This window comes from Ornithodoros turicata, chromosome 1 (assembly GCF_037126465.1).
Source record: "Ornithodoros turicata isolate Travis chromosome 1, ASM3712646v1, whole genome shotgun sequence".
Taxonomy (NCBI): domain Eukaryota; kingdom Metazoa; phylum Arthropoda; class Arachnida; order Ixodida; family Argasidae; genus Ornithodoros; species Ornithodoros turicata.
In genome coordinates this window covers 76,196,347-76,221,829 of record NC_088201.1, presented here as the reverse complement: position 1 = coordinate 76,221,829, position 25,483 = coordinate 76,196,347, and the positions used below count along the sequence as shown (strand labels likewise).

At 46.0% G+C, this 25,483-nt stretch overlaps 1 protein-coding gene across 1 annotated transcript; it reads right to left on the bottom strand.

Annotated features, from left to right (window-relative positions):
• Positions 1-3,071: 3,071 nt before the first annotated feature.
• Positions 3,072-25,397, bottom strand: LOC135401105 (E3 ubiquitin-protein ligase MARCHF3-like). Its single transcript, XM_064633287.1, has 4 exons — positions 25,150-25,397; positions 24,341-24,450; positions 22,475-22,698; positions 3,072-3,731 (listed from the first exon to the last, which is right to left on the bottom strand). Exons 1-4 carry the CDS (start codon positions 25,364-25,366, stop codon positions 3,332-3,334), a joined length of 951 nt encoding a protein of 316 aa, XP_064489357.1. The 5' UTR covers positions 25,367-25,397; the 3' UTR covers positions 3,072-3,331.
• Positions 25,398-25,483: the final 86 nt, after the last annotated feature.

Genomic DNA, 25,483 nt, shown 5'->3' with positions numbered 1-25,483 from the left:
CTATCGCAGGATCCGAGTTTCGGCGAACTTAGTTACTGTAGTATATCCATTGGCAGCTGCTTGGAGATAACACCCACGCCCACAAACAAATCCAGGGTATTTTTCCAAGAATGCTTTCATGGTCAATGACACGACCGGGAAGTGTTGCGGCATTCGTCATGCCGGCCACATTAGGACTCAACAAAATAATGACTGTCGACCAGAGGCTCCCAGGAGCTGAACATCCAGGTCAGATCACCTGGATCAAGAAGCGTCAGGAAACGTCAGGAAGCGTACGAGATTTCGGGAATTTCCCCATACTGACTGACCATGTCGTCCATGTTGAAGCCGAGCGTAAACGAAGGAAAGGAACGAGTAACGTGAGTAACGAGTTACCGATTTTTGTAACTGAATTCGTTATTAGTTACAATTTTTAGAAAAGTAACTAGGTCGTTACTTCGTTACCGAAAAAAAGTAACTGGTTACTGGATAACGAGTTACTTGTAACGAGTTACGTACAACTCTGCCTTCAAGCTATGGTCGCTCCAAGGAGCAACCCAGACTGCTCCGCAAAATTAGGCCGATTCAACCGGAAATCTCCGTGACGTATCACTTGTCCCTCGCGCTTCCAATTTCCTGTCTCTTCGCTAACATGGCCGCTTCGCAATGCGCCTAGTTCACCATAGTGCGTCTTCGCGGTGACTGGTATTTCGCGTCTTACGTTGGCGATTTTGCTTCATCAAGAAAGCGATGAGTCAGACATTACCAGGACAACTTTGGGAGACTAGGAGGACCTTCATATTGCAAAACATGGCGTTGTACTGGAAGATGAGTACGAGGGTGGTTCCATAAGTTTCCGGCCCGAGGTAAAAAATGCGCGCGAATTTGAAAATGAGATTAATGACGCGTGGCGTCATCTGTTGGAGGGCCGGAGCACCACCCTCAACCCTCTCCATGCTTTTCTCGGTTGGAGAGCGGTATTTCAAACAGCCAGGGTGCACCCTTCAGTTAAAATGGAAAAAATCGAGTACCGCGCTGTGATAAAATTCTTGACAAAAGAGGAACTTTCGCCTAAAGAAATTAAAGCGCGACTGGACAACGTGTACAGAGAAGCCTCTCCGTCGTACACAACGGTAAAAGGCTGGGCTAAGCAGTTTCGACTGGGGCGAGAGTCCATTGAAGATGATCCACGCGATGGTCGTCCAGTGGAAGTGGTGACACCAGAAAATTTGTCTCTTGTCGAGGAGGAAGTGCTGAGCGACAGGCGTCTGAAGGTGAAGGAAATCTCAGAAAGGCTGGGGCTTTCCAAAACAACCGTTTTTCACATCATCGGCGAGGGCCTGCACATGAAAAAGGTCATAGCGAGATGGGGTCAGTGACGGTCAGTCAAAGGTCAGTGACGACTTCTCTCCTCAGTTCAAAAGCAACAGCTCGTCGTCTGTGCAAAAGAGTTTTTGGAGCTCTGTCAAGAGAACGAAGAAGATATATTGAAGTCAAGTGTCACAGGGGATGAGACTATGGTGCACTACTATGATCCTCTTTCGAAAAAGGAGTCGATGGAATGGCGCAAACCAGGAGAAGCCCCCCAAGAAAAGCCAAGGTCACACAATCCACAAAGAAGATCATGGCAACAATATTTTGGGATTGTCGCGGGATCCTCCTCATCGACTTCAAAGAGAGGAACACCACAGTGAATGCGACTTATTATGCTTCACTCCTGCAGCGACTGCGAGACGCCATCAAGGAAAAGAGGCGCGGCTGGTTGAGTCGAGGTGTCCGGTTGCTCCAGGACAATGCCCCTGTCAACACGGTTTCTGTTGCCAAGGCTGCACTGAAGGAGTGCGGCTTCGAAGAAATCCACCACCCACCCTACAGTCCAGACTCAGCACCGAGTGACTGCTTCCTGTTCTCAAACTTGAAGAGGGATCACAGAGGACGGAGATTTCAAAACGATAGCGAGGTGCAAGAGGCAGTTTTCCAGCATTTTGCGGACAAAACTTCGGACTATTTTTTCAAGGGTATAAGAATGCTGGTTGAAAGGTGTCAAAAGTGCATCGAAGTTAAGGGTGACTATGTCGAAAAGTGATACACTTGTTTCGTCTCTATGACCATTAAAAGTTGGTCGAGCCGGAAACTTATGGAACCACCCTCATATCTTCTTTTTCCGTCTCTGGTCGTCATCTACGAAGGGAGATTGACCAGGGCTAAACTCCAAGTTGGGTGCAAGTGTTCCAGACGCAGATTTGGATCGCTTGCACCAGATGAAGCCGCTCCATTGCGGAGTCTGCACTGGAGTACAACGGTCTGGAATAACGAACGGTCTGGAGTCTGGAATACAACGTTTGTGCACAGATAGGGAAATATTTAGCAGTATGTTCTGTTCAGTATGTGCGTGGTTTATGACCAGTTACATCTCACCCCCCCCCCCCCCGCCACACACACACCTAGACCATCTGCTTCCGATAATTTTGGAAGACAAAGGCGGCAAGCATAGTGGGCCCCCAAGTGACGTGTGCAGAGCTTCCTCGTTGACTTTGTGAGGGTTCCAACAAAGCTAAAATTACCTCTCCCTCCTTGTTCCTTGTTATTTGCGTCACGTTTTCTTGGCTTTTTTTCCCTTCATTCACTCGAATACCCACCTCTTCTTCCATACTGTATGGTTACACGTCGGTCGCTAGACGAGGGAATCTGCAACGCCCGCCCTCGGCGGTCTTTGAAGTTCGATATCCAAAATACTGCTCAATGTATTACAGTGCTGTCGTACGGCTTGGAAAGAACATGCAGTTTCTAGAGTCTCATAAATGGATTTTCGGCCCCCTTCATGGGACGACGACGTATCAAGGCAACTTGTACTGTGCTGCGGAATTGCTGGCGTTCAAGGCGTACTTTCGAATCTGTTAGTGGATAATCAACTGATCTGCCGAGGCAAGAATCAGCTGTCCATCAAGACCGTGACTACCGCCTTTCCTTCCTTCCGATTACCAGATGCAGCGTGCACAACGTAAAATGTGGACTTTGAAAAAATGTCTTAATGACACTAGAATTACAATAGCGAGTCACGTGCGTTTCTTATCCATTCATTACGTTTGTCATAGAAAGGTACATGAATGTAACATTTAATAACGTATATTGGTACACTGCACTGAACTACAACGTACTATTCGTGCGGCTATGGCAGCAACACGGCCGTCATGCCTACGTTCTTGTCTCCAGATATTTGTCTCGCTTTTTGCGTTATTGGAAGTGTGCGACAAAGACTTGTCACACCAGACAGTGCGAACCATTCCTGGTCCCTGGAGACTTCCCCATTGTGACGTAGCTCTCGGTCGCCTTAGATTTTCGTCCCGACATTTCACGTAGGAGCTTCTGCAGGAGGAGCATCTGTAGGACGTGGGTGCGCAGGAGGAGCGTATACAGGAGGAGCACCTGCAGGACCAGCATCTTCAGGACGAGGGTCTACAGGAGAAGAGTCTACAGGAGGAGCGTCTGCAGGAGGAGCGCCTCCAGCACGAGAGTCTGCAGGAGAAGAGTCTACAGGAGGAGCGTCTGCAGGAGAAGCGCCTCCAGCACGAGGGTCTGCAGGAGAAGAGTCTACAGGAGGAGCGTCTGCCGGAGGAGCGCCTCCTGGACGAGGGTCTGCACGAGAGGAGCCTGCAGATGGTGCAAACGGTTCCCGTGGTGAAGCATCGCTAAGAACGATTCGGACGTCGGCGTTGAGCTGTCGCCACCGGTTGCAGCTGTCCCAGGCCAACCTGCCGCAACAAGAAATTTACACGACATACGGTATACATTTAAGGCACATAAGGTAAACTGTTCCGTAAGTAATGGCATGCCAGCGAGTACTTCCTTTCAAATATTCAATGAGTGACCAAGTTTTTGTGTAAACCAATACCTACGCATCGAAGCAAGGTAAGATTTTCTTACAAAAAACGAACAAGGTAAAGTACAAGAGACGTAAATTTAACGGAACAAAAATAACGTGCTACATATTCTGCTGGCAGCGCTTTGCATTCATTCTCTAATGGCATCTTGCCTCTGCCAGGACAAAACTTTTGAGCAATTTTTTGGGCATGAATAGTGGCATCTTCAAGGTTCCATTCGGGTTCCAAATTTTGAACCTGTAAAGGAGCCTTCCATCGCCGCACGAGCACGTTGCGGCGAAGCCTACGTTCAAGCCACTACGAAGCCACGCGCCACCACAGGTTTCGGAAATGGCTCAGCTCAGAAGAGACTACAAGAGAAGACAAGCAAGAAATAACAATACGGGGAGCACAGATTTGTGTGCAACATCACGTGGTAAGGGTACAGGATATAAAAAACTAAAAACTTGACAGCTATTAGGAGAACTAACATCGTTGAGGTTGTTATAAAGGGCAAACGTGTGTATATTATGGCTGTTACGAAGTCTGTTCCTATCTGCTAAACTGTGAGCAACCAAACAAAACATAAAATAAAGGTGTGGTCGGAGTGAACGGCACAACAACAACAATAAATGATGACGATGAGATGGGGTGTTTCACTGCGGAGGTGCGTACCCTACACCACTGCACGTGGAACGTTATGTGAAGATGATGAAGGAAGGATGCAAATACAAGAAAGAACTAAAATGAACGGCAGAAAATAGACCAACGACAGCTTAAGACGACATGTACTACTTTGCACAGGAAAATGTGATATCTGAGGTTCTATGATGTGCTAAGGTTGTCAAACCACGTTTATCGAGGATAGGTTCATAATTATAGACACCAATGTGTCGGTCATAGAGAATGTACAATGACTCCAAGGGCTTCGATGCTGTCATTCGGTCAATCTTTGAAAATTAGTGAAGCTAATTAAGTATACCATTCTAGTTAGCCATCGAACACTGATGCGACCGGCTAGGATAGATATCCGAGAGGCTTCGTTTTCGTTTCTTCTTTCTCGCTCTCTCCTTTCTTGTTTTTTTTTTTTTTTTTTTGGGGGGGGGGAGCGGGGGCTTATTAATACCTGAAGACAATTTATGATACAGCTATAAGATGTCATGCTTCCTCGCGAACGCAGGAACCTCTCCAGCGAGGAAAACGCAATCGTAAAAGGCGGTCACTTGGCCCATTTGTATTATAACGCATTACTCTGCTCTCTTTTGATCACAATAATGCTCGTTGCCTTGTCAATGCCATCTGCATTTTTTAGATACTGTAGATTTGTCGTTCACCTCGAAACTAAAAAAAAAAAAAGTTAAGAGATCACGACTGTTGTTTGGGTTTGAGTTTGATTTTCGATTCTCTGGCGACTTTCTGTTGCTGTCATCTCTCAAAATGTATCTATCAAAATCCATCAAAATAAGCACAATTTCAGACAACGAAAAAAAGGAAAATATCGTTTCTGCGTTTCAGTCTTTTATGTTCCATACTTAATACAGCTAACGCCGTAGTGGATCAAATCTATCCCTATTGCAGCCTAATCCCGCGTGTTTTTCGACAGCCTTACGCTTGGCTTTTTTTTTTTTTTTTCGTCTGTGGAGAGGGTGCTAGCAGGTGTGCTGTCTTATCAGCGTTCTTCTGAAGATTTACAATCTTGATCCAGCCGTACATGCTCGCGCTTTCAGCAGTACTACTTGGGACTGTGTTGTTCGCTATCGCGCCTTTTTTCATTCATACATCTTTGTTTCTGTAGGTGTGAAGAAAAGTTTATTGACTGGTTGATAAGCAACTGCGTCCCAAACAGCACAATGTACTGAAAGTCGAGTGCAATAGGGGTGGACGGTATGTGTCTTATCAATGTTCGTTAGCTTCATGAGTGCGTTCAAGGCCTTCCACCTACCCGTCCACCCCTATTGCACTCGACTTTCAGTGCATTGTGCTGCCTGGGGTGCACCACGTAAAAGTCAGTTGTGCAGCATCGATTGCTAGTACGTATGAGTCCAATAAATACGAATGAAGCACGATGAACATTTGATTTACACATCATAGTTATGTCCTCTTCATGTTGGGAAAAACTGCAATGCTGCATATGCGATCATAATGTCATCCTTTTAACGTTGAAGCCAAAATAAACAGGGGCACTTCAAACCACCTTACTCAAACTGTGACGCAACATTTGCGTCAGCTGGATCGGGTCGTCTGGATCTTTGGACGTCGTTCCCGATTTCCATTCTTAGCTCACTTCGCGTCATAGAGTCCACATCTAACATGCGTGACACGCGCTGTTCGAGTTCGAGTTCGACACTTAAACGTGGCCTCTTTCCTCTCGTCTCTTGGATGCCACCTTCTTCCCAGTACGTGAGGTCACGTTTCTGATATCTCCCAGCTTGTAGCGCTGATGGATTTTCTTCTATCCTTTGACATATATTTTAGCCCATCCCATGTTGCGTCCCATTTGTTTGTTCGCCGATGATGTAGGTTGTCTAAGGTACAATTTTTCTTTTCTAGTCCTTGGCTAGAAAACCATCCTAGTCAGCGCTGCTGCATGTGGCTCATCGCGGCGTGATGCGAAAAAACATGTATACCGGGTGTCTCAGTTAAATCCCCGGGCTAAATAATTCGCGAACCGGTGCACCAATCGAATAACTTTCTTTTTTACAAGTATCTGTCCAATACCGCCTACAAGATGCGCACCGCGTGAATGAGCGGGAGGTCCCAGAGCTGAAGGTCCCAGAAGGGGTTACCCATTTTAATGCCGACGGCGCCCTGCTTTAGAAGTTAGCTTTTTTCACGAAACTCATTTGAATTTTTATTTAAATTATGAGCGCCTCCCGCTCATTCACGCGGTGCGCATCTTGTAGGCGGTATTGGACAGATACTTGTAAAAAAGAAAGTTATTCGATTGGTGCACCGGTTCGCGAATTATTTAGCCCTGGGATTTAACTGAGACACCCGGTATATGGGGTCACGCTTTCCTGTCCGTACCCCTTGCATTTGGTTCCCAGATCTAGAAACATAGTTAGGACGTTTAACGTCTCCTGACGCAGATCTTTCCCTGCAGTATCTTGCTCAAATTCTTCTGCCACACCTCTGAAAAGATCCCATAACTGTGCTCGTTCATCTCTGGTGTCCGAGGAGAGGACTAGGGTCACAAGGCGTGGTAGATTCTCAAGAAGTAAATCGACATTCTTTCCTGTTAATGATGTGAATTTAGCAACTTGCGTTTTGCTGTCAATGAGCAGTCTGACGTTCGCACCAGATCCCTTTATAATGTCCACCAGCTTTCTCACGGATGTGTAATATATTCCTTGCATATTCTCATACAGATTATGGATTACCGTTGTAGCAATTATTCGTTCTACGGCATACAGGCAGTCTGAAGACATATAGGAAAGCCCATCTGTTCGTACTCCCGTCGCAGACTCCCGGAATTCTCAGCCGTAGAGCTATACGGGCACAAAAGCTCTTGCATACAAGAACAATAGCAAGAACGCGCGCAGAGCGAATAAGCTTTGGCAACGTCCTAGCATACTTCCTACTCAAGACAAGATCGCAGTGCTATCAGCTCCAGTAGATATCTTGATGAACAAGGAATGATTTCATTGGATGAAGTATGGAAGAAAAAAAAAGTCACTAAAATCAAACGAAACAACAAGTCAGTCGTTACTTTTGTGCACGGGTTTCGTTGATAGCTGCTGTAATCGCCCTCGCCTTTCTGTCTGTCATGTGGTTAATGCGGAAGCCGTGATGAAGCGGGCAACTCTACAAGATACAGATAGAATAATAATGCCGCGCTTGATGCCCAGGTACGAGTACATCATAAGCCGTGCAGCGGTGGCCGGTCTGCGGCCGCCGTAAGAAAAAAAAAAGGAAACAGAGAGAGAGAAACTTCAGTAGTTGCGTGGCATCGGCGAGTCCCGCAAAAGAAGCTGATTTATCGCTCTCAAATAATTTGTACGCGGTAGGTGGACGGTTGTTGTGCTGTGTGACCTACATACTAATTTATTTATTTACCCTCGCGGCCATGAGGCAATACAAACGGGAGGTTAACATTTGGTAGAGTAATGTTAACATAGCAGCATACAAGATTTACAACCACATGAAAAAATTGCGCAGATACGTGGAGGTAAATAAACAAGTACGTGAAACATTTTGGTCAACTGGAGCAAACAATGACAACACGTACGACGTGGAAATTGAAAAATGACTATGCAGCGCAACGGTCATGTCAGCCAGACGCGTGAACCTTCCTCTTCATCTCCCCCTCTTCCTCCCTTCACCCAGCAAAGTGCCGCCAGTGTAGGCAGGCAGATCGCTCGAATTTCCCCGGAATTATTATGATAATCAGTTTTGTCAAACAAACACTCACAAGTTATTATTCGGCGAGTGGAATGCAGACGCAGATTGAGGTTATGGTAACATGAAAAACTCAGTGCGGCATCCCCCATTATTCTCCATAGAACCAGACTTGTACGTATTTGGAGTATTGTATTTAAAATACTGTATTTTAAATACAGTTTGCGGTATTTTGGTACTCTACTCAATACTTTTTGTTTTGTGTATTTGTACTCTTTTTAAAATATATTTTATGGTATTTTCTACTCAATACTCTAATTACATATTTTGGATCTCCCACTCAAACTTTCTGAGTCTCGTCTTTCCATTATCTTGCTTGTTCAGTGGAAATTTCCTGAGTCCCTCGGACTTGACCCGTATAGTGACTCCGAGCCCGTACATTGGCCCTTCCTGGAAGTCTCCATTTAGAGATCTTGCCCCATGTGTACTAATCATTGGCCAGTGAGGGTTCTATTATGTGTGCCCTGACGCAGCGACGCCGAATTCTGACCTCGCCGAGCAGGGACCTGCTAGAAGTTTGCGTTGTTCTGGGTCACATATACTTAGTGGAGTTATGTGGATCTTTGTCACCTTTTTTGGGACTTTTGTTTAGATGACTCCTATCACACAGCGGCGGCTATAGCGTAGTGCGCGGGGTTTAGGTAATTCATGTGACATGGCGACGACTTGCCGCATTGACCAGTGACTTTTTGCATTCAAGGATAAATAGTAACTTAATTGTATTTCAGATACTTCTTGAAGTATTTGTACTCTATCTTAATTACTTTAATTTTCATGTATTTATACTCTACTTAATTACATTCTAACGGTAGTATTTATTGTCTTATCTTAAATACATTTTTGAGTATCTTGTACATGTCTGCATAGAACCCCGCTTCATTGTCCCTGATGTTTTGGACATGAAGATACTAATAGTCGAGCGGCTTCTTGAAAACTTGCTCTTGGAAATGCAGGACGTATACACTGCTAATAAGTGCACCACCCGAAAGGAAAATACACGTCCGTGAGAAAACTGGTGGACATTATAAAGGGATCTGGTGCGAATGTCAGACTGCTCACTGACAGCAAAACGGAAGTTGCTACATTCACATCATTAACAGGAAAGAATGACGATTTACTTCTTGAGAATCTACCACGCCTTGTGACCCCAGTCCTCTCCACGGACACCAGAGATGAACGAGCAATATTGTTATGGGATCTTTTCAGAGGTGTGGTAAAAGAATTTGAGCAAGATACTGCAGGGAAAGATCTGCGTCAGGAGATATGTTAAATGTCCTAACTATGTTTCTAGATCTGGGAACCAAATGCAAGGGGTACGGACAGGAGAGCGTGACCCCGTATATACATGTTTTTTCGCATCACGCCGCGATGAGCCACATGCAGCAGCGCTGACTAGGATGGCTTTCTAGCCAAGGACTAGAAAAGAAAAATTGCGCCTTAGAGAACCTACATAATCGGCGAACATACAAAAGGGACGCAGCATGGGATGGGCTAAAATATGTTAAATGATAGAAGAAAATTAATCTGCGCTACAGGCTAGGAGATATCAGAAACGTGACGTCACGTACTCCGAAGAAGGTGGCATCCAAGAGACAAGAGGAAAGAGGCCCCGTTTAAGTGTCGAACTCGAACTCGAACAGCGCGTGTCACGCATGTTAGATGTGGACTCTATGACGCGAGGTGAGCTAAGAACGGAAATCGGGAACGACGTCCAACGGTCCAGACGACGGCAAGCTGAGGCAAATGTTGCGTCACAGTTTGAGTAAGGTGGTTTGAAGTGCCCCCGTTTATTTTGGCTTCAACGTTAAAAGGAGGACATTATGATCGCATATGCAGCCATGCAGTTTTTCCCAACATGAAGACGTCACTAACTCTTATGTGTAAATCAAATGGTCATCGTGCTTCATTCGTATTTATTGGACTCATACGTACTAGCAATCGATGCTACACAACTGACTTTTACGTGGTGCACGCAGTTGCTTATCAACCAGTCAATAAACTTTTCTTCACACCTACAGAAACAAAGATGTATGAATGAAAAAAGGCGCGATAGCGAACAACACAGTCCCAAGTAGTACTGCTGAAAGCGCGAGCATGTACGGCTGGATCAAGATTGTAAATCTTCAGAAGAACGCTGATAAGACAGCACACCTGCTAGCACCCTCTCCACAGACGAAAAAAAAAAAAAGCCAAGCGTAAGGCTGTCGAAAAACACGCGGGATTAGGCTGCAATAGGGATAGATTTGATCCACTACGGCGTTAGCTGTATTAAGTATGGAACATAAAAGACTGAAACGCAGAAACGATATTTTCCTTTTTTTCGTTGTCTGAAATTGTGCTTATTTTGATGGATTTTGATAGATACATTTTGAGAGATGACAGCAACAGAAAGTCGCCAGAGAATCGAAAATCAAACTCAAACCCAAACAACAGTCGTGATCTCTTAACTTTTTTTTTTTTTTAGTTTCGAGGTGAACGACAAATCTACAGTATCTAAAAAATGCAGATGACATTGACAAGGCAACGAGCATTATTGTGATCAAAAGAGAGCAGAGTAATGCGTTATAATACAAATGGGCCAAGTGACCGCCTTTTACGATTGCGTTTTCCTCGCTGGAGAGGTTCCTGCATTCGCGAGGAAGCATGACATCTTATAGCTGTATCATAAATTGCCTTCAGGTATGAATAAGCCCCCGCTCCTCCCCCCACCCGCCACCCCCCCCCCCCCAAAAAAAAAAAAAAAGAAAGAGGAGAGAACGAGAAAGAAGAAACGAAAACGAAGCCTCTCGGATATCTTCCCTAGCCCGTCGCGTCAGTGTTCGATGGCTAACTAAAATGGTATACTTAATAAGCTTCACTAATTTTCAAAGATTGACCCAATGACAGCATCGAAGCCCTTGGAGTCATTGTACATTCTCTATGACCGACACATTGGTGTCTATAATTATGAACCTATCCTCGATAAACTTGGTTTGACAACCTTAGCACATCGTAGAACCTCAGATATCACATTTTCCTGTGTAAAGTAGTACATGTCGTCTTAAGCTGTCGTTGGTCTATTTTCTGCCGTTCATTTTAGTTCTTTCTTGTATTTGCATCCTTCCTTCATCATCTTCACATAACGTTCCACGTGCAGTGGTGTAGGGTACGCACCTCCGCGGAACACCCCATCTCGTCATCATCATTTATTGTTGTTGTTGTTGTGTCGTTCACTCCGACCACACCTTTATGTTTTGTTTGATTGCTCACAGTTTAGCAAATACCAACAGACTTCGTAACAGCCATAATGTACACACGTTTGCTCTTTATAACAACCTCAACGATGTTAGTTCTCCTAACAGCTGTCAAGTTTTTGGTTTTTTATATCCTATACCCTTACCACGTGATGTTACACACAAATCTGTGCTCCCCGTATTGTTATTTCTTGTTTGTCTTCTCTTGTAGTCTCTTCTGCGCTGAGCCATTTCCCAAACCTGTGGTTGCGCGTGGCCTTGAACGTAGGCTTCGCCGCAACGTGCTCGTGCGGCGATGGAAGGCTCCTTTACAGGTTCAAAATTTGGAACCCGAATGGAACCTTGAAGATGCCACTATTCATGCCCAAAAAATTGCTCAAAAGTTTTGTCCTGGCAGAGGCAAGATGCCATTAGAGAACGAATGCAAAGCGCTGCCAGCAGAATATGTAGCACGCGCTTTTCATTCCAGAATACACAGGCTCTATGGGAGATGTTTTAGGTGAAGCCTGCTTTACGTTTTGTCCCTAATTCTTGGGCATGACGAATGATAGGATTACCGCTTCTGATTCGGTGAGCGAGGGGGCGTACGCCTTTTGGTATCAATTTGCATATATGATAATTTCTTTTACCACCATTTTACACCCTTTATCAGACGCTATATCGACCTAGGTGCCAAATATACGGGGTGTTTCACGAAAATCCCCCTGCTGAATAATTCGTGAACAGGTGGCGCTATCGAAGACATTGCTGTTTCGTAAAAATCATTGGGACATCGGCCATTAACTGCGTAGTGAGCAGCTCATTTGCATACGCTCACTAGTTAGATAAACCTTAACTTTTAACTTTTGCTTCGCACGCTTACGGAACCTCTATTTTACGCATCGGGACATTCAGAGAAAAATATTGCAAGGAAAAAAAAAAAAAAAAACGCATCCACACTAAGTGATTTTTTCGAGCAATTAAAGGTACTGTAAAGCAGCACCGATAAAATGTTATTTAGTGTGGCTATTCGATAGTCCAAGCCACCAGGACAAAAACTGTGCAAGTTTCATTCCAATCGACGGTGCAGTTAATTAGAAAATTACAATTAAAGATTACGGGCAACACTGTGCTAGGTATTCGAAATGAATCCGTACTTCTGACACATACGGCGGCAACCACATTGCATGCGTATAACACTGGGCCCGACATAACAATCCACCACAATCCACCATAAAATCCACCCCTGCAATCCACACAACGATCCACATCTGAGGATAAACGTACAGTGGCTAGTAATAAACGGATACGCGAACTGAAATGAAATGCTGAGCCGTTGAAAAAAATGTGTCAGACGTTCAAGAAGCCAGACAGCGTCGGGACTTGTTTGTTCACAGAGGTTCACAGAGAGAGTTTGTTCGTTCGAAAGAGGCCGCGAACAAACGGAGCGCGCAGGCGCAGCAGAGAAGTAGGGAGAGCCCCCATCGAACAGCGGCCAGCACTGGGTTACTTCGCAAAAACAGGGGTTAACAGGTTAAACTGTTAACCGGGGTTTCAGAATGCATAGGTAAACAGGAAAACTAATAATATAGTTACTAAAATAACGAAGTTCCGATGTCATAGTGTGTAATACCAATTTTCAGTGTTGCCCGCTCTACAGGGGGTTGTTTGACACCAGGCGTCGCACCGCTCCACTACGCCGCATCTTTCATGGCAAATTAAAAATATTTATAGCGCGTTGTCGGTCGTATGGTTCCGCATATGGTATTTAGAAGCAACAAAGTCTCTAGTCACATCACCGGCATATCATGCTTGTCTACTGCTTTACAGTACCTTTAATCGGTTTCGGTTTACATGTTTCTTGCGCGGAGCAATGCACCAATGCGCTCTTTGCATCAGCTATCTGGCTGTCAATTTCGTGTTCATTCGCCTAGTTGACACACATGGTTGACGGAAGACTACAGTCTAAAAACAGAGCTTCACCGCATAACACACTGTGCGCCAACCATTGCCACGAATGATAGGGTTATCGCTTCCGATTCGAGGAGAGAGGGGGCGTACGCCTTTTTGTGGCAATTTGGATATATGCTAATTGCCACAAAAAGGCGTACGCCTCCTTCTTTCCTCGAATCAAAACAGATAACCGTATCGTTCGCGGCAATGACGCACTACGTGCTATGCGATGAAGTTCTGTTTTTAGAGTGTAGGAACAGCCGCAAGGGATGCTTCTCAAGGCGACTGGTAAACAGCACTGCCGGTTCTGTCGTTCCGTACACTCTTAAAAATGAACTTCACCACATAGCACGCTCCTAGCCAACCATCATCCCGAATGACAACGTTCTCGTCCCTGATTTGTTGAAAACTGGAAGCGGAGCCTATTGTGGTGCCGTGCATAATGGCACAAAATAGGCTCCGCCTCCTGTTTTCAGCAAATCCAGAACGTTGTCATTCGGGATGATGGTTGGCTAGGAGCGTGCTATGTGGTGAAATTCATTTTTAAGAGTGTAGGTGAGATAGTATGCTGTTATCATGGATGATCACGAATGCGCCGCGAGCGCTGTGAACTAGTCGGTACACTCTTCAAAATTAACTACACCACATAGCACGCTCCTAGCCAACCATCAGCCCGAATGACAACGTTCTCGCCCGATTTGTTGAAGACGGGAGGCGGAGCCTTTCTTTTTGTCCTGATGTACTGTATCAGTGGTATAAAAAAAATGCAGAAGAAGAAGAAAGGCGTACGTCTCCCATACTTATCAAATCAAAGCAGAGAACGTTGTCATCCGGCATGATGTTTGGCCAGGATAGTGCTATGTGGTGACGTTCATTTTAAGAGTGTACACTCTTAAAAATGAACTTCACCACATAGCACGCTCCTAGCCAACCATCATCCCGAATGACAGCGTTCTCGCCCCTGATTTGTTGAAAAAGGAGGCGGAGCCTATTCTGTGCCGTGCATAATGAGCACAAAATAGGCTCCGCCTCCTGTTTTCAGCAAATCTAGGGCGAGAACGTTGTCATTCGGGATGATGGTTGGCTAGGAGCGTGCTATGAGGTGAAGTTCATTTTTAAGAGTGTAGAAAAGGAGAGGGAACACCAAAGCGGCTCCTGCGGTATTGCGGCTGTTCTTATCTTCCGTCACCCCCCTGTGTCGTCAACCAGGCGGATGAACACGAAATTGGCAGTCGGATAGCTGATCCAAAGAGCGCATTGGTGCACTGCTCCGCGCAAGAAACATGTAAACCGAAACCGATTAATTAGCCGAAAAAAATGACTACGTGTCGATGCAGTTTTTTCCTTGCAATATTTTTCTCTGAATGTCCCGATGCGTAAAATAGAGGTTCCGTAAGCGTGCGAAGCAAAAGTTAAAAGTTAAGATGTTTATCTATTTAGTGAGCGTATGCAAATGAGCCGCTCATTGCTCAGTTCATGGCCGACGTCCCAAGGACCTTTACCAAAACGAAATTTCTTCGATAGCGCCACCTGTTCACGAATTATTCAGCCAGAGGATTTTCGTGAACCCAGTAGAAGTTTCTACCTTTTCAGGCCCTTTTTTCTTAAGAGTGCACCACAGGTATCACAGGAGCGGCAATCTTGCAGATTTCGTTCCTGGGAAGGTGATTTTTCTACGTACATGTTTTTCCTCTGTAGGAATAAAGGGACGCCATCACCAACATGGCACAGTAACTACAGGTTACTGGTATATTAGGTTATGAAGAACCACGGGTATTGCAGAACACGAAACTGGAAATATAAAATTAATTTGTACTACCTGCGTATTGCATGCTGGAGACTGTACACGCGTCTATTTTTCACCATAATCGTGGACTACATTATGCTTGAAAAGAATAAGAAACAGACATGCTTTTATTAGCAACCTGCAGAAGCCTATGCCGTGACCTGACGTGTAAAAGCCTAACGTGTTGTTGCTTGACGCGGGTAAGAAAGGATTGTTCGGGCCAATTGCGTTCTGGGCAGCCTGGTGGCGCTTTCTATGTGGGGGTGTGGCCTTGTTTCGGATTAAATATCTTCATTTTGTTTTCAGTTTAGTGCTGCGTTGTGTCGTCTCTTTTTATGTTCACCTGCACTTGGTTTTATCGCTTTTACTACATCATGCATGCATCATGTTAATGCACTTGTGGTGCGCTAAACAATGTGTCAAGAAGGTCTTTCGCACGTGTCATCGCATTCTTGAACATTCAAATCGCACCCTCACGCGAAACATTGTACCAAAAGCTTTCCTTATAGGGCCACAACAAATGTGAAACTGTGTAGGTGCTCGGTCGGGGGTAAAAGCAGGGATACATCCGAGTCGGAGATGGCGGATGATTGCCAACGTCCCGCATTCTTAAATTTCGTCTACCTTCTTGGGTGTAATTGGATGACGCCTTAACTACTTTTTTGGCGTAAGTCAACACCCTCAGATGGAAGCACACCCTTCAACAGATTCAACGGTGAGCTTCATCGCCATCTGCGGTGCAACGATTCAATAATACCCATCTGCCATCAATTCAACGCCATCTGCGGTGTAATTAAATAATACCCTGATTCCTTTTATGCTGTAAATTAACACACTGAAACAATGGCGTAACGTGTCCAGCTTTGTTTCCATGGTGAGCATATTACGCATATCAGCCAAAGTAAATGCATATCATGAAAATGTAATGCATTGCGTATCGGCATTGCAGATTTAAATAGAAAGATAGTGCATGGTACACTATCACACATCAACTGAAATTTCCTCATATCTTGAACCGGCCATTAGAGAGTTTTAGTATACCGCTACCGGTGGACTTGCTTACCGCAGTCCCCGGCTCCGGTATAACAGGCTCGTTTAGTATAGCGCGACTCTACCGCGACATTTCACCGGTAGCGACGCACGGAGACGGGAAGGAGAGCGGCGGCGCTGCTGTCGATCTCGCCGGTGAAGCGAGCGGCACGCTGGCGGTAGGCTGCCCGGTATTTCGCCCCTCCGACCGGCGGCCGGTAGGACCGGGAGGCCGGTATTCCGCTCGCGCTTGCGCAGAGAAGGCATGACGTCAATACCGGCCCCACCGGTAGCCTATGGCCGGTATACTAAAACTCTCTATTAGCCCAAGCAGTAGACAAATAAATGGTACCGTGATGTTACACGTAAGGTTTGTCTGCGCAGTGTGGCGACATGTTGCACCCTGCGGATAATTTGGACCACCTGCGGTTCTGTACGTGCGCCGGAAATCTCCGACACACGGTGCTGGAAGCAATGTTTACCTCCCCCACATTGCTACCGCCCTCAGCCGGGATCGAATCTGCGATCTTGAGCTCAACAAGCCAGCACGCTACCGACTGAGCTACCGACGACGAATATTGATCAATACATGGCCCTATATGGCAATTCCAACGTGGTTGCATAGTGGACCAATACACGCTTGGATATACGACTGGATACGGGTATTCGCGGTTAAGTGTAATTATAGCTTTGAAACATCGCATAAATGGGATGATAAACCCAAGTTCACTTAGAATCCCTACCTATAAGGGAAAACAGATGCTATATATTGCTTGTCTTGCGCGCTTCCGCAAATTCGAGAGCCCTATGCTCGCATTCGAGACAAAGTGAAGGGCAAGGAGTCTAAGTTTAATTTGATTACATACACAAAAGACACTGAGGTGGCGAATTGGAATATTCACTCACCATCAAGATAGCGTCTGTGTTTTTACTGCTTTTGGTACAAGGGAAAATTAAGACTCAGCGTGCACGACATTCATGTTCACATGTTCTTTGCACGACAATACTGAACATTTTGCTCAGTTACACCCCTATCACACCAGTAGCCAGAGAAACACCCTCAAAATCGGCCTCTACAACTGTTACACCCATCTAATGCCCTCTGTGTAAACTTTTTCTTCAGAATTGTGTAACAGGGGTGTGGAAAAGAATTTCCACCGCAGTTCCACCGAAAAGTGTGTTCACAATTTAAGAGTGTACGAGCGGAGTGAGGTAGTTCCAGATGCGTACGTAGCTCTCACGATAGGCTTCGCTGGTTGTTGCTCTGCCTGTCCCCCATGCTGTACAATAGAGTATGGGGCTCTGACGCTCCCAGAGAAGATGAACATCGCTTTTCTCGCCCATGGTTTTGTCCGAAATTTATTTGTCATCGGTACGCGTTGTGTCGTCAATTCTTTGACCACCGCTTGACCGCTCTGGCTGGTAATGGTGGACCCAGCTCCCATCTCCAGTCACGTAACGAGCCAAAAGCTCTCTGCGCCGCTTTCCTAACCCTGTATAGCGACTTCTGATAAGGGTAAACTCGCCCTTCTCGTAGTCTGCTGGAGGGTACCCGTGTCTCTGGTACTTGAGCTGCTCATGGATGATGTGGTTGACCGAGCATAGGCTCATTTGAGCCATGTCAGCCATTTCTGCCGCATCTTTTAGCATCAGCAGCCGCAATTATAGCGGAGTAAAGGCACAGTGCGCATGGCGTGGAATGGGAGCGTCCACCATACAATCCGTCCTCGAATTCGTTAGCCTTGTGTCGTTTACTTGTGGAGTCAGCTCCAAACACACGCACCATACCGCAGACGCTTCATCACATACCACGCTACCAGCCAACCAACATTTTCAATGACGTGGATTCTCTCTCCCGATTTGCTGAAAATCGGAGGGATCCGCCCATTTTAAACACTCCGCACGATGTGTCCAAAAGAAGCGTAAGCTTCATCTTTTTAACTCAGGAGACAGTACGGGTACATAAGGCTGGTCTTATGTGTGTACGTACACTTGATCTCGAGACGTGCATGCATGATGAATAGTACCACCCTGAGAAACGACGATAAGTTTGCAGCTGTTTTATATCTCCTGAGAAGAGAAATGTGATGACGGAACGTCGCTCTTTTTCGTGCACAGTTCCAAACAAGCGGTAATTTATAAGGGTCGTTCAAGGTTGAGCGAGACTTTTAGTTGTTGAAATAACAATGGAAAATTCGGGGAGCACCAAACTACGTCAGTTTTTCAAAGTATTCACCGTGCGCATCTGGACACCGCTGCCAACTCTTTGGTGCCTTCTTCGTAGAAAGAAGTGGGCTGCTATCGCTACTGCAGGACATCTCTCTCGGGGGCTTCATCTGTGTGCAATGTCTTTCTTCCAAGGTGCTCCTTAGAGAGCCGGAACAAATGGTAATCGCTTGGGGCTAAATATGGGCTGTGACGGGCATGGGACAAAACGTCCCTGCGCATTTCGGCCAGGGTTGCTACCGTCAAATTCGTCGTGTGAGGCCGGGCATTGTCAAGAAGAAGAATGACACTTCCGGACAACGTCCCAGGCCTTTACGTGCACTCTCAGAAATGAACTTCACCGCATAGCACGCTCCTAGAAAACCATAATCTCGAATGACATACACTCTAAAAACAGAACTTCACCGCATAGCACGCTCTGCGCCATCCATTGCCCCGAATGATATGGTTATCGCTTCTGATTCGAGGAGAGAGGGAGGCGTACGCCTTTTTGTGGCAATTACCATATATCAAAATTGTCACAAAGAGGCGTACGCCCCTCTCTCTAATCGAATCAGAAGCGATAACCGTATCATTCGTGGCAATGGTTGGCGCACGGCGTGCTATGCAGGGAAGCTCTGTTTTTAGAGTGTAGTTATTGTAGTGTAGTGTTATCACATCAATTGTTGAATCTTGTTGCATCCCCCTCTTTCCGCTTGATATGGTTTGCCACGTGCATGACATTAACATGTGTATCGTGGGTGGCTACTAAAAGGCCGCAGCGGCGAAATAAAGGTGCTTTCCTCCGCTCTACACTCTTAAAAATGAACTTCACCTCATAGCACGCTCCTAGCCAACCATTATCTCGAATGATATCGTTATCTGCCCTGATTTGTTGAAAACGGGGGGCGTACGCCATTTCTGTGACACTTATGCTGTTCATAATTGTCACAGAAAAGGCGTACGCCCCGTGATTTCAACAAATCAGGGCAGATAACGATATCATTCGAGATAATGGTTGGCTAGGAGCGTGCTATGCGGTGAAGTTCATTTTTAAGAGTGTAGGACTTCTTATTAGCTTGTCGCTCAAGTTAGCGATAACACATAACACTACACCACAGTTATCTGCTCTGATTTGTTGAAAACGGAAGGCGTACGCCTTTTATGTGACAAGTATGGACAGCATAAGTTTTCAGCACAGTTTTCAGTTTTACAGTTTTCAGTTTTCAGCACAGTTTTATGGACAGAATTTTCGTCACAAAAAAGGCGTACGCCTCCCGTTTTCAACAAATCAGAGCAGGTAACTATATCATTCGAGATGATGGTTGGCTAGGAGCGTGCTATGCGGTGAACAAAACAACATGGAATGGGAGAACTCATTGGTTCTCGAGGATGGCTTGCTCAACGCATGCAGTGTTCACTGGCGTGACCGCAGTCGGACGAACGTGTCCACGTGGTTCATTCATTACCATACTACGCCTGTAATCTTTGCGAAGTCTCAGCTGGTTTGACGTTCTCCTTTACAAGGAACTTGTTATGCACCGACGTTTCACAGCTTCAGACACGCTGCTCGCCGCCATGATACCTGCCGCATTTGCACGTTCCGTTGACCCGATAATGATTGCACTTCTCCCTCCGGGTGCTTTAGTCAATTACATTTAGCCACGGAGTTTTCTCAAGCAAAAGTCTCGGCCAGCCTTCAACGATCCTTGCATAAGGGTTTTGTCACGCTCCTTTGGGGCAATGTAGGAATATCTACTGGGTGCTCTAACACCGCCATACTTCAGAGGCCACCGTATACACACTACCATGCTGCTCTACTAACAACCCGATATTTATTCCCAAATTTACTTTTACAGCGACAGCTGTTAAGGGCAGACCCTTCGGAGTTCGCGTGGTCGTCCGCAAAAGACGTACGGGGTCACGTGACCCGTCATGCAAAAAAGATAACATACGAAAAGATAACGTCGTCGTCGTCGTCGTCGTCCTCTGTGGCGGTCCATCTGCTGCTGCCACAGACGACAATGACGATGACGTGCCAGTTAGTCAGTTGCACCAGCATCGTCCTAGCGTGAGGCCACGTCCATCTGCCCGCTGGGACATTCCATTATACCGCCGGTCAGGACTCATGTGGAATAAGACCATCTCTTCTACAGTTGCTCGGTGTGTGATCATCCCGAGATCGTCTGTTATCAAAATCGCTTTGCAATTTCGTAACCGTCGTTCCATTCTTTTCTTTTCTTTTTTAAATGCGTGGACAAAATTTTGTTTTTGTTGCATCGATGAGTGCATATCTTATGCTCCAGGAAGCACATAACAAAAGTCTGTTTGGCCGAAACGCCGAAATCATCCTAATTTGTGTGGAACAGATGAGGTAGAAACAGTGGCGTTACCTGGGGGTGCGATCCGCACCGGGTGAAGCGACGGAAGAGGGTGGGGCGCTGCACCAGTAGCGCCGCTCCCTCTCTTCTTCTGCGGCGCTATGACGCCAAAAACAATAGTTGCTCCGAGATCGAACGGGGTCGGCGCGCTGCGCGAGAAACTATGGACTACCGTAGTGTGGACGCGTCGTATACCTTTACACGTCTGTTCCGCGTTCAGTGCTGTAGGTGGAGCATTGGGGAACCGAACGGTATCGTACCATCGCGGCACAAATGATCTTCCCGGGAATTTACACAATAATTACATAAAAGAACCATCAACTATGAACATCGGTCGGCGTGTTATCCACACTAGAATGGTGGTGGTAGTGTTGATGAAAGAGCGACCCGTTGTCGGCCTCACATACACTCTTAAAAATGAACTTCACCGCATAGCACGCTCCTAGCCAACTATCATCTCGGATCATATCGTTATCTGCCCAGATTTGTTGAAAACGGGAAGCGTACGCTTTTTTGTGACACTTATGCTGCTCATAATTGTCACAAAAAAGGCGTACGCCTCCCGTTTTCAACGAATCAGGGCAGATAACGATATCGTTCGAGATGATGGTTGGCTAGGAACGTGCTATGCGGTGAAGTTCATTTCAAAGTGTGTACTGTGCAACGCCACAATTGACGCCCTGGGAGAATGTACGTCCTGGGCCGACTTCTAAGGGAACTGTACCTACATATGTCTGAAAGCGGAAGGAAAACCCAGGAAAACCCCCACACAGCACAGCCGGCACCGGGATTCGAACCCGGTGTGTCGTCCCGAAGGTGACAGTGTCACCCCTATGCGACGATCTCGCAGCGAATAGAAAGGGATACACTATATTGGGGTGAGGGTGGGTGGGGGATGACGCATACCTTTATGAATAGAAGAAACTCATCGCTTTTCTGGACGTGTTGGATTTGTGAAGAAAACAGAAAGCGTTCGAGGCGGGTTTCGCGATATTTTATGACAAAATGTCCCTAACGCGACACAGAGCACTTTCCTGCACTCTCAAAAAACAGAACTTGACCGCACAACAAGCCCAGAAGAAATCATCATTGAGAAAGATACGTCGTCCTCTTTTCCTGATTTGTTGAAAATCGGAAACGCACGCCTCTTTGTACCAGTTTGGACATAAGTTAACTGGTACGGAAAGGCGTACATTTTCCATTTTTTCAAGAAGTCAGAACGACGATGAAGGTACACATGCCGTCTTCACCGCTTCCGGTTTGGTGCCAAAATGAGATCCGGTTTCACAGCAAACACGCTCTGCGCCAACCACTGTGCCGATTGACACAGTTATCGCTTCTGATTTGAGGAGAGAGAGGGTCGTATACGTCTTCTTGTGGCAATTCAAATTGCCGGAAAAAGGCGTATGCCTCAAGTTTTCAACAAATCAGGAAAGCGAAATATATAATTCTACATGGCGGCTGGTTCCGAGCGTCCTTAGTCGCAGAAGGACCGGAAGTCTTCGTGGCAGCGGAAGTTGTGGCGGGGGCTTGTTTATGTTTACCCGAGAATGTCATGTATATTCTAAGCGGACCAGTTCTGTTTTTGGGGTGTACTGCCTCCCTGTGATAGCATATTTGTGGACAAACGAGAAGGAAGGAGCGAAGCGTAGTATTGTATTTTACACGCACCTGAATGCCATTATGGGGAATATGGACCAGTAGACGATTTCCATGGCGAAGATGAGCGGAATTTGCGCCTTCAATGGCGTCGGGATGCTGTGCCAAAGTTGAGCTGTTAGCGCCATAGAGAAGGCAAACTGGTGGATCAGACTGAGGAGTTCCAAGACGCCCATGGAGGCAAACACCAGAGGTTCTATCCTGCCGTCTCGGTCCCTCATCAGGTCAAGGAATGTCTGCCAAAGGACCACTCGTCATCGAATGGTTCAACCTTTTCGTATGAATAACTCTCAATGAACATCATAATTTCCTACATTCACGAAAATTCCTGAGGTTAGTAGGTGAACGATATTTCGAACAGAGGCTGTTCTTCTGAATTAAACGCACCTTCGCTGGATCGCCGGGTCGTCCAGTTTCTGATCATAATTGCCTTATTATAGTTTTGTAGGAGCAACAACTCGGAATTTTATGTCATGCTAGCTAACTACACTGTTACAAGTGACCTTCAGAAACACCGCTCAAAGTCCATCACCATTCAGAATGATATCGTTCTGACTCCATATTCGTTAAAAATGAGATGGATCCGCATTTTTTTTCAGACACTTTGCATTTTGCATAAGCTGTCCAAAAGAAACATATCCATCCTGCTTTCAACAAGTCATGAAACGATGTCATTCTGAATGCTTGTTGTGCGCGAGTGTTTTCAAGTGTGAAGTTCACGAAATAGTGGCGTAGCGTGGGCGACTCGGCTGTTATTCGATGGGATATGTGACAAGAGCGGACGTCGGATGTTGAGAGTATTCCGGAAATCCCTCTCAGGAGAAACGAAAAAGCGTATTTCTCTAAGACCATAGCAGGGCGCGACCTCGAGAATAGGGACACTTTTGATCCGCCGTCGTCTGCAAGCTCTGCAAGGCGTCGGGTAGTCTACATGTCCAACGAGAGCGAAAGTTATCTGTCGTCACTATCCAAAGATATCCTCGAGGACAGCAGAGATGCAGTAATAGAAGACAATGATCCGCATATTCTAGGGATCCGTTGCCTCGACTCTGTACTAGAGACAATTGATGTTCTGAGGCTGGAACACATAGAAAGGACAAATACATACAAAGCCTCAAGTACCTAAGAAATTAATGATGAAAGAAGGAAGTCACTGAAAAGGTTAGCCAGCTGTAGGACTCGAACCCGGTAATCCAGAAGATATGGGTTCGAGCTGGCTAACCTTTTCAGTGACTTCCTTCTTTCATCACTGTACTGTTTCGCAGGTGCATCTGCGGGTTTTGCAATCCTAAGGAGGCGGGTGAGTATTTGTGTTGTCGTGCAGTGCATTCCCCACATCATCACAGCAATGGGGTAGAGCATCGCCTCTGGCGATAAAACTCCCTATCCATCATCTCACAATGAAGTTGTTTTGCTGCACTAGCACATTGTTGCAGTGTGTTACAGAGCAGCATCTTTTTTCCCTACACTCTTAAAAATGAACTTCACCACATAGCACACTCCTAGCCAATTAACCATCATCCCAAATGACAGCGTTCTCTCCCTTGATTTGATGAGAACGGGGGCCGTACGCCATATCTGTGGCAATTATGAACTGCATAATGCTACAAATATGGCGTACGCTCCCCATTTTCAGGGAAATAACGACGCCGTTGGGGATGATGATGGGCATTCAAGAGTGCATTTTATACGTTTTTCCTCCGCTTGACTCTTTCCGCGAACTACAGATTACAAATGCGGCTCTTCTTTGCGTTTTTCGAATCGTATGGGAACACGCCTTCCGTGAGTCTGGCTAGTCTTTGCATCTCATGTGAGGCAACGCAGTTACAGCACAAGCAAGAAACTGAAGAAGTTCAGGTTGCATTTTCGATGACTGACCTTTCGTTCTTTTATAATGTGGTATCGGAAGTGGCAGATGTTGCATTCCTCTTCCCTCCTCTCGGACACCCATTTCTCCATACACGCTTTGTGTGTGTAACCAATGCTTCCTGAAATGGCAAGAGAAAGTACAGAAATACATCGCCTTATGTAATTCCCCTCCTGACTTTCGTTACTTTGTAACGCGAGGAAAGAAATCCCAGGTGCAATAAATTGCACTGAGAGCCGTTTTTAAACTAGAGCAGAAGGTACCAAGAGGAGGGCGATATTGCGCATGCACGTCGACGTCTCATAGGATCCTCACAGTGAGGGGTTTATATTAGAAACGAAGGGAAGAGAGACAGCTGGAAAGAGAGAGAGCACCAAATTCTAGAAGACGAACTTCCCTTTCATAGCTTGCTTCATAGCTTCGCGTTTTCGTGACAATAAGCAAAACTGCATGAGTATAAAATAAATGCATATGCCTTCTACTTTTAGCAAGCCGGGGGAGACGACGATGCCATTCGGGATGATGGTTGGCCAGGAATGCGTTATGCTGCGAAGGTGTTTCAAAAGTGTAGCGCTGCAAAAGTGTGTCCTTGAGGTTTTGAGCATGTCTTAGTAACAGGACAAAATTTCTTATAATACACTGCAGAGTATCACGGATTTCTAGACATCGCCACTGCAGTTCCCCAAAATAATAGAAAGGGGAATACCTCCGCGTTTTTAAAGGACTGCATGCAATCGCAAATAGACATGACAGGGTTGTGAGTGCCGCACAACACAACAAAGAACGCCTGTATATGATACAGACGAGCAATGGCTCCTACCTCTGCAATGGCACGGTTGAATAAGCTGCCCCGCACTACTTCCTAGGAAGCAGATGCGACATATATCTTCTTCATTCATCGTTGAAGTACGGAACAGAGCGGGAATTTTGTGGAGCTGAGGACACCGGGCAGCCGCGTCGGCCCCACCGGGCCCACTTCGACTTCCTCTTCTCCTGCACAATCGTGACCCGTCGTTTTCTAATTCAAGGTATGGCATAACGGGTACAATAATAACATTTGGGCGTAGATTTATACGTAAGGTGAGTCCGCCTACGCTTGTATACGTGACATTCTCGGGTAAACATAAACAAGCCCCTGTCGCAACTTCCGTTGC

What these genes read in the sequence shown, in the direction of transcription:
- LOC135401105 (XM_064633287.1), bottom strand. Translation starts at nt 25,366, where the DNA reads ATGCCATACCTTGAATTAGAAAACGACGGGTCACGATTGTGCAGGAGA. An exon ending in TCAACCGTGCCATTGCAGAG is followed by an intron (nt 24,451 to 25,149) that starts GTAGGAGCCATT and finishes TTGCCATTTCAG; the next exon opens with GAAGCATTGGTTACACACAC. An exon ending in ACATTATAAAAGAACGAAAG is followed by an intron (nt 22,699 to 24,340) that starts GTCAGTCATCGA and finishes GTCCTTTGGCAG; the next exon opens with ACATTCCTTGACCTGATGAG.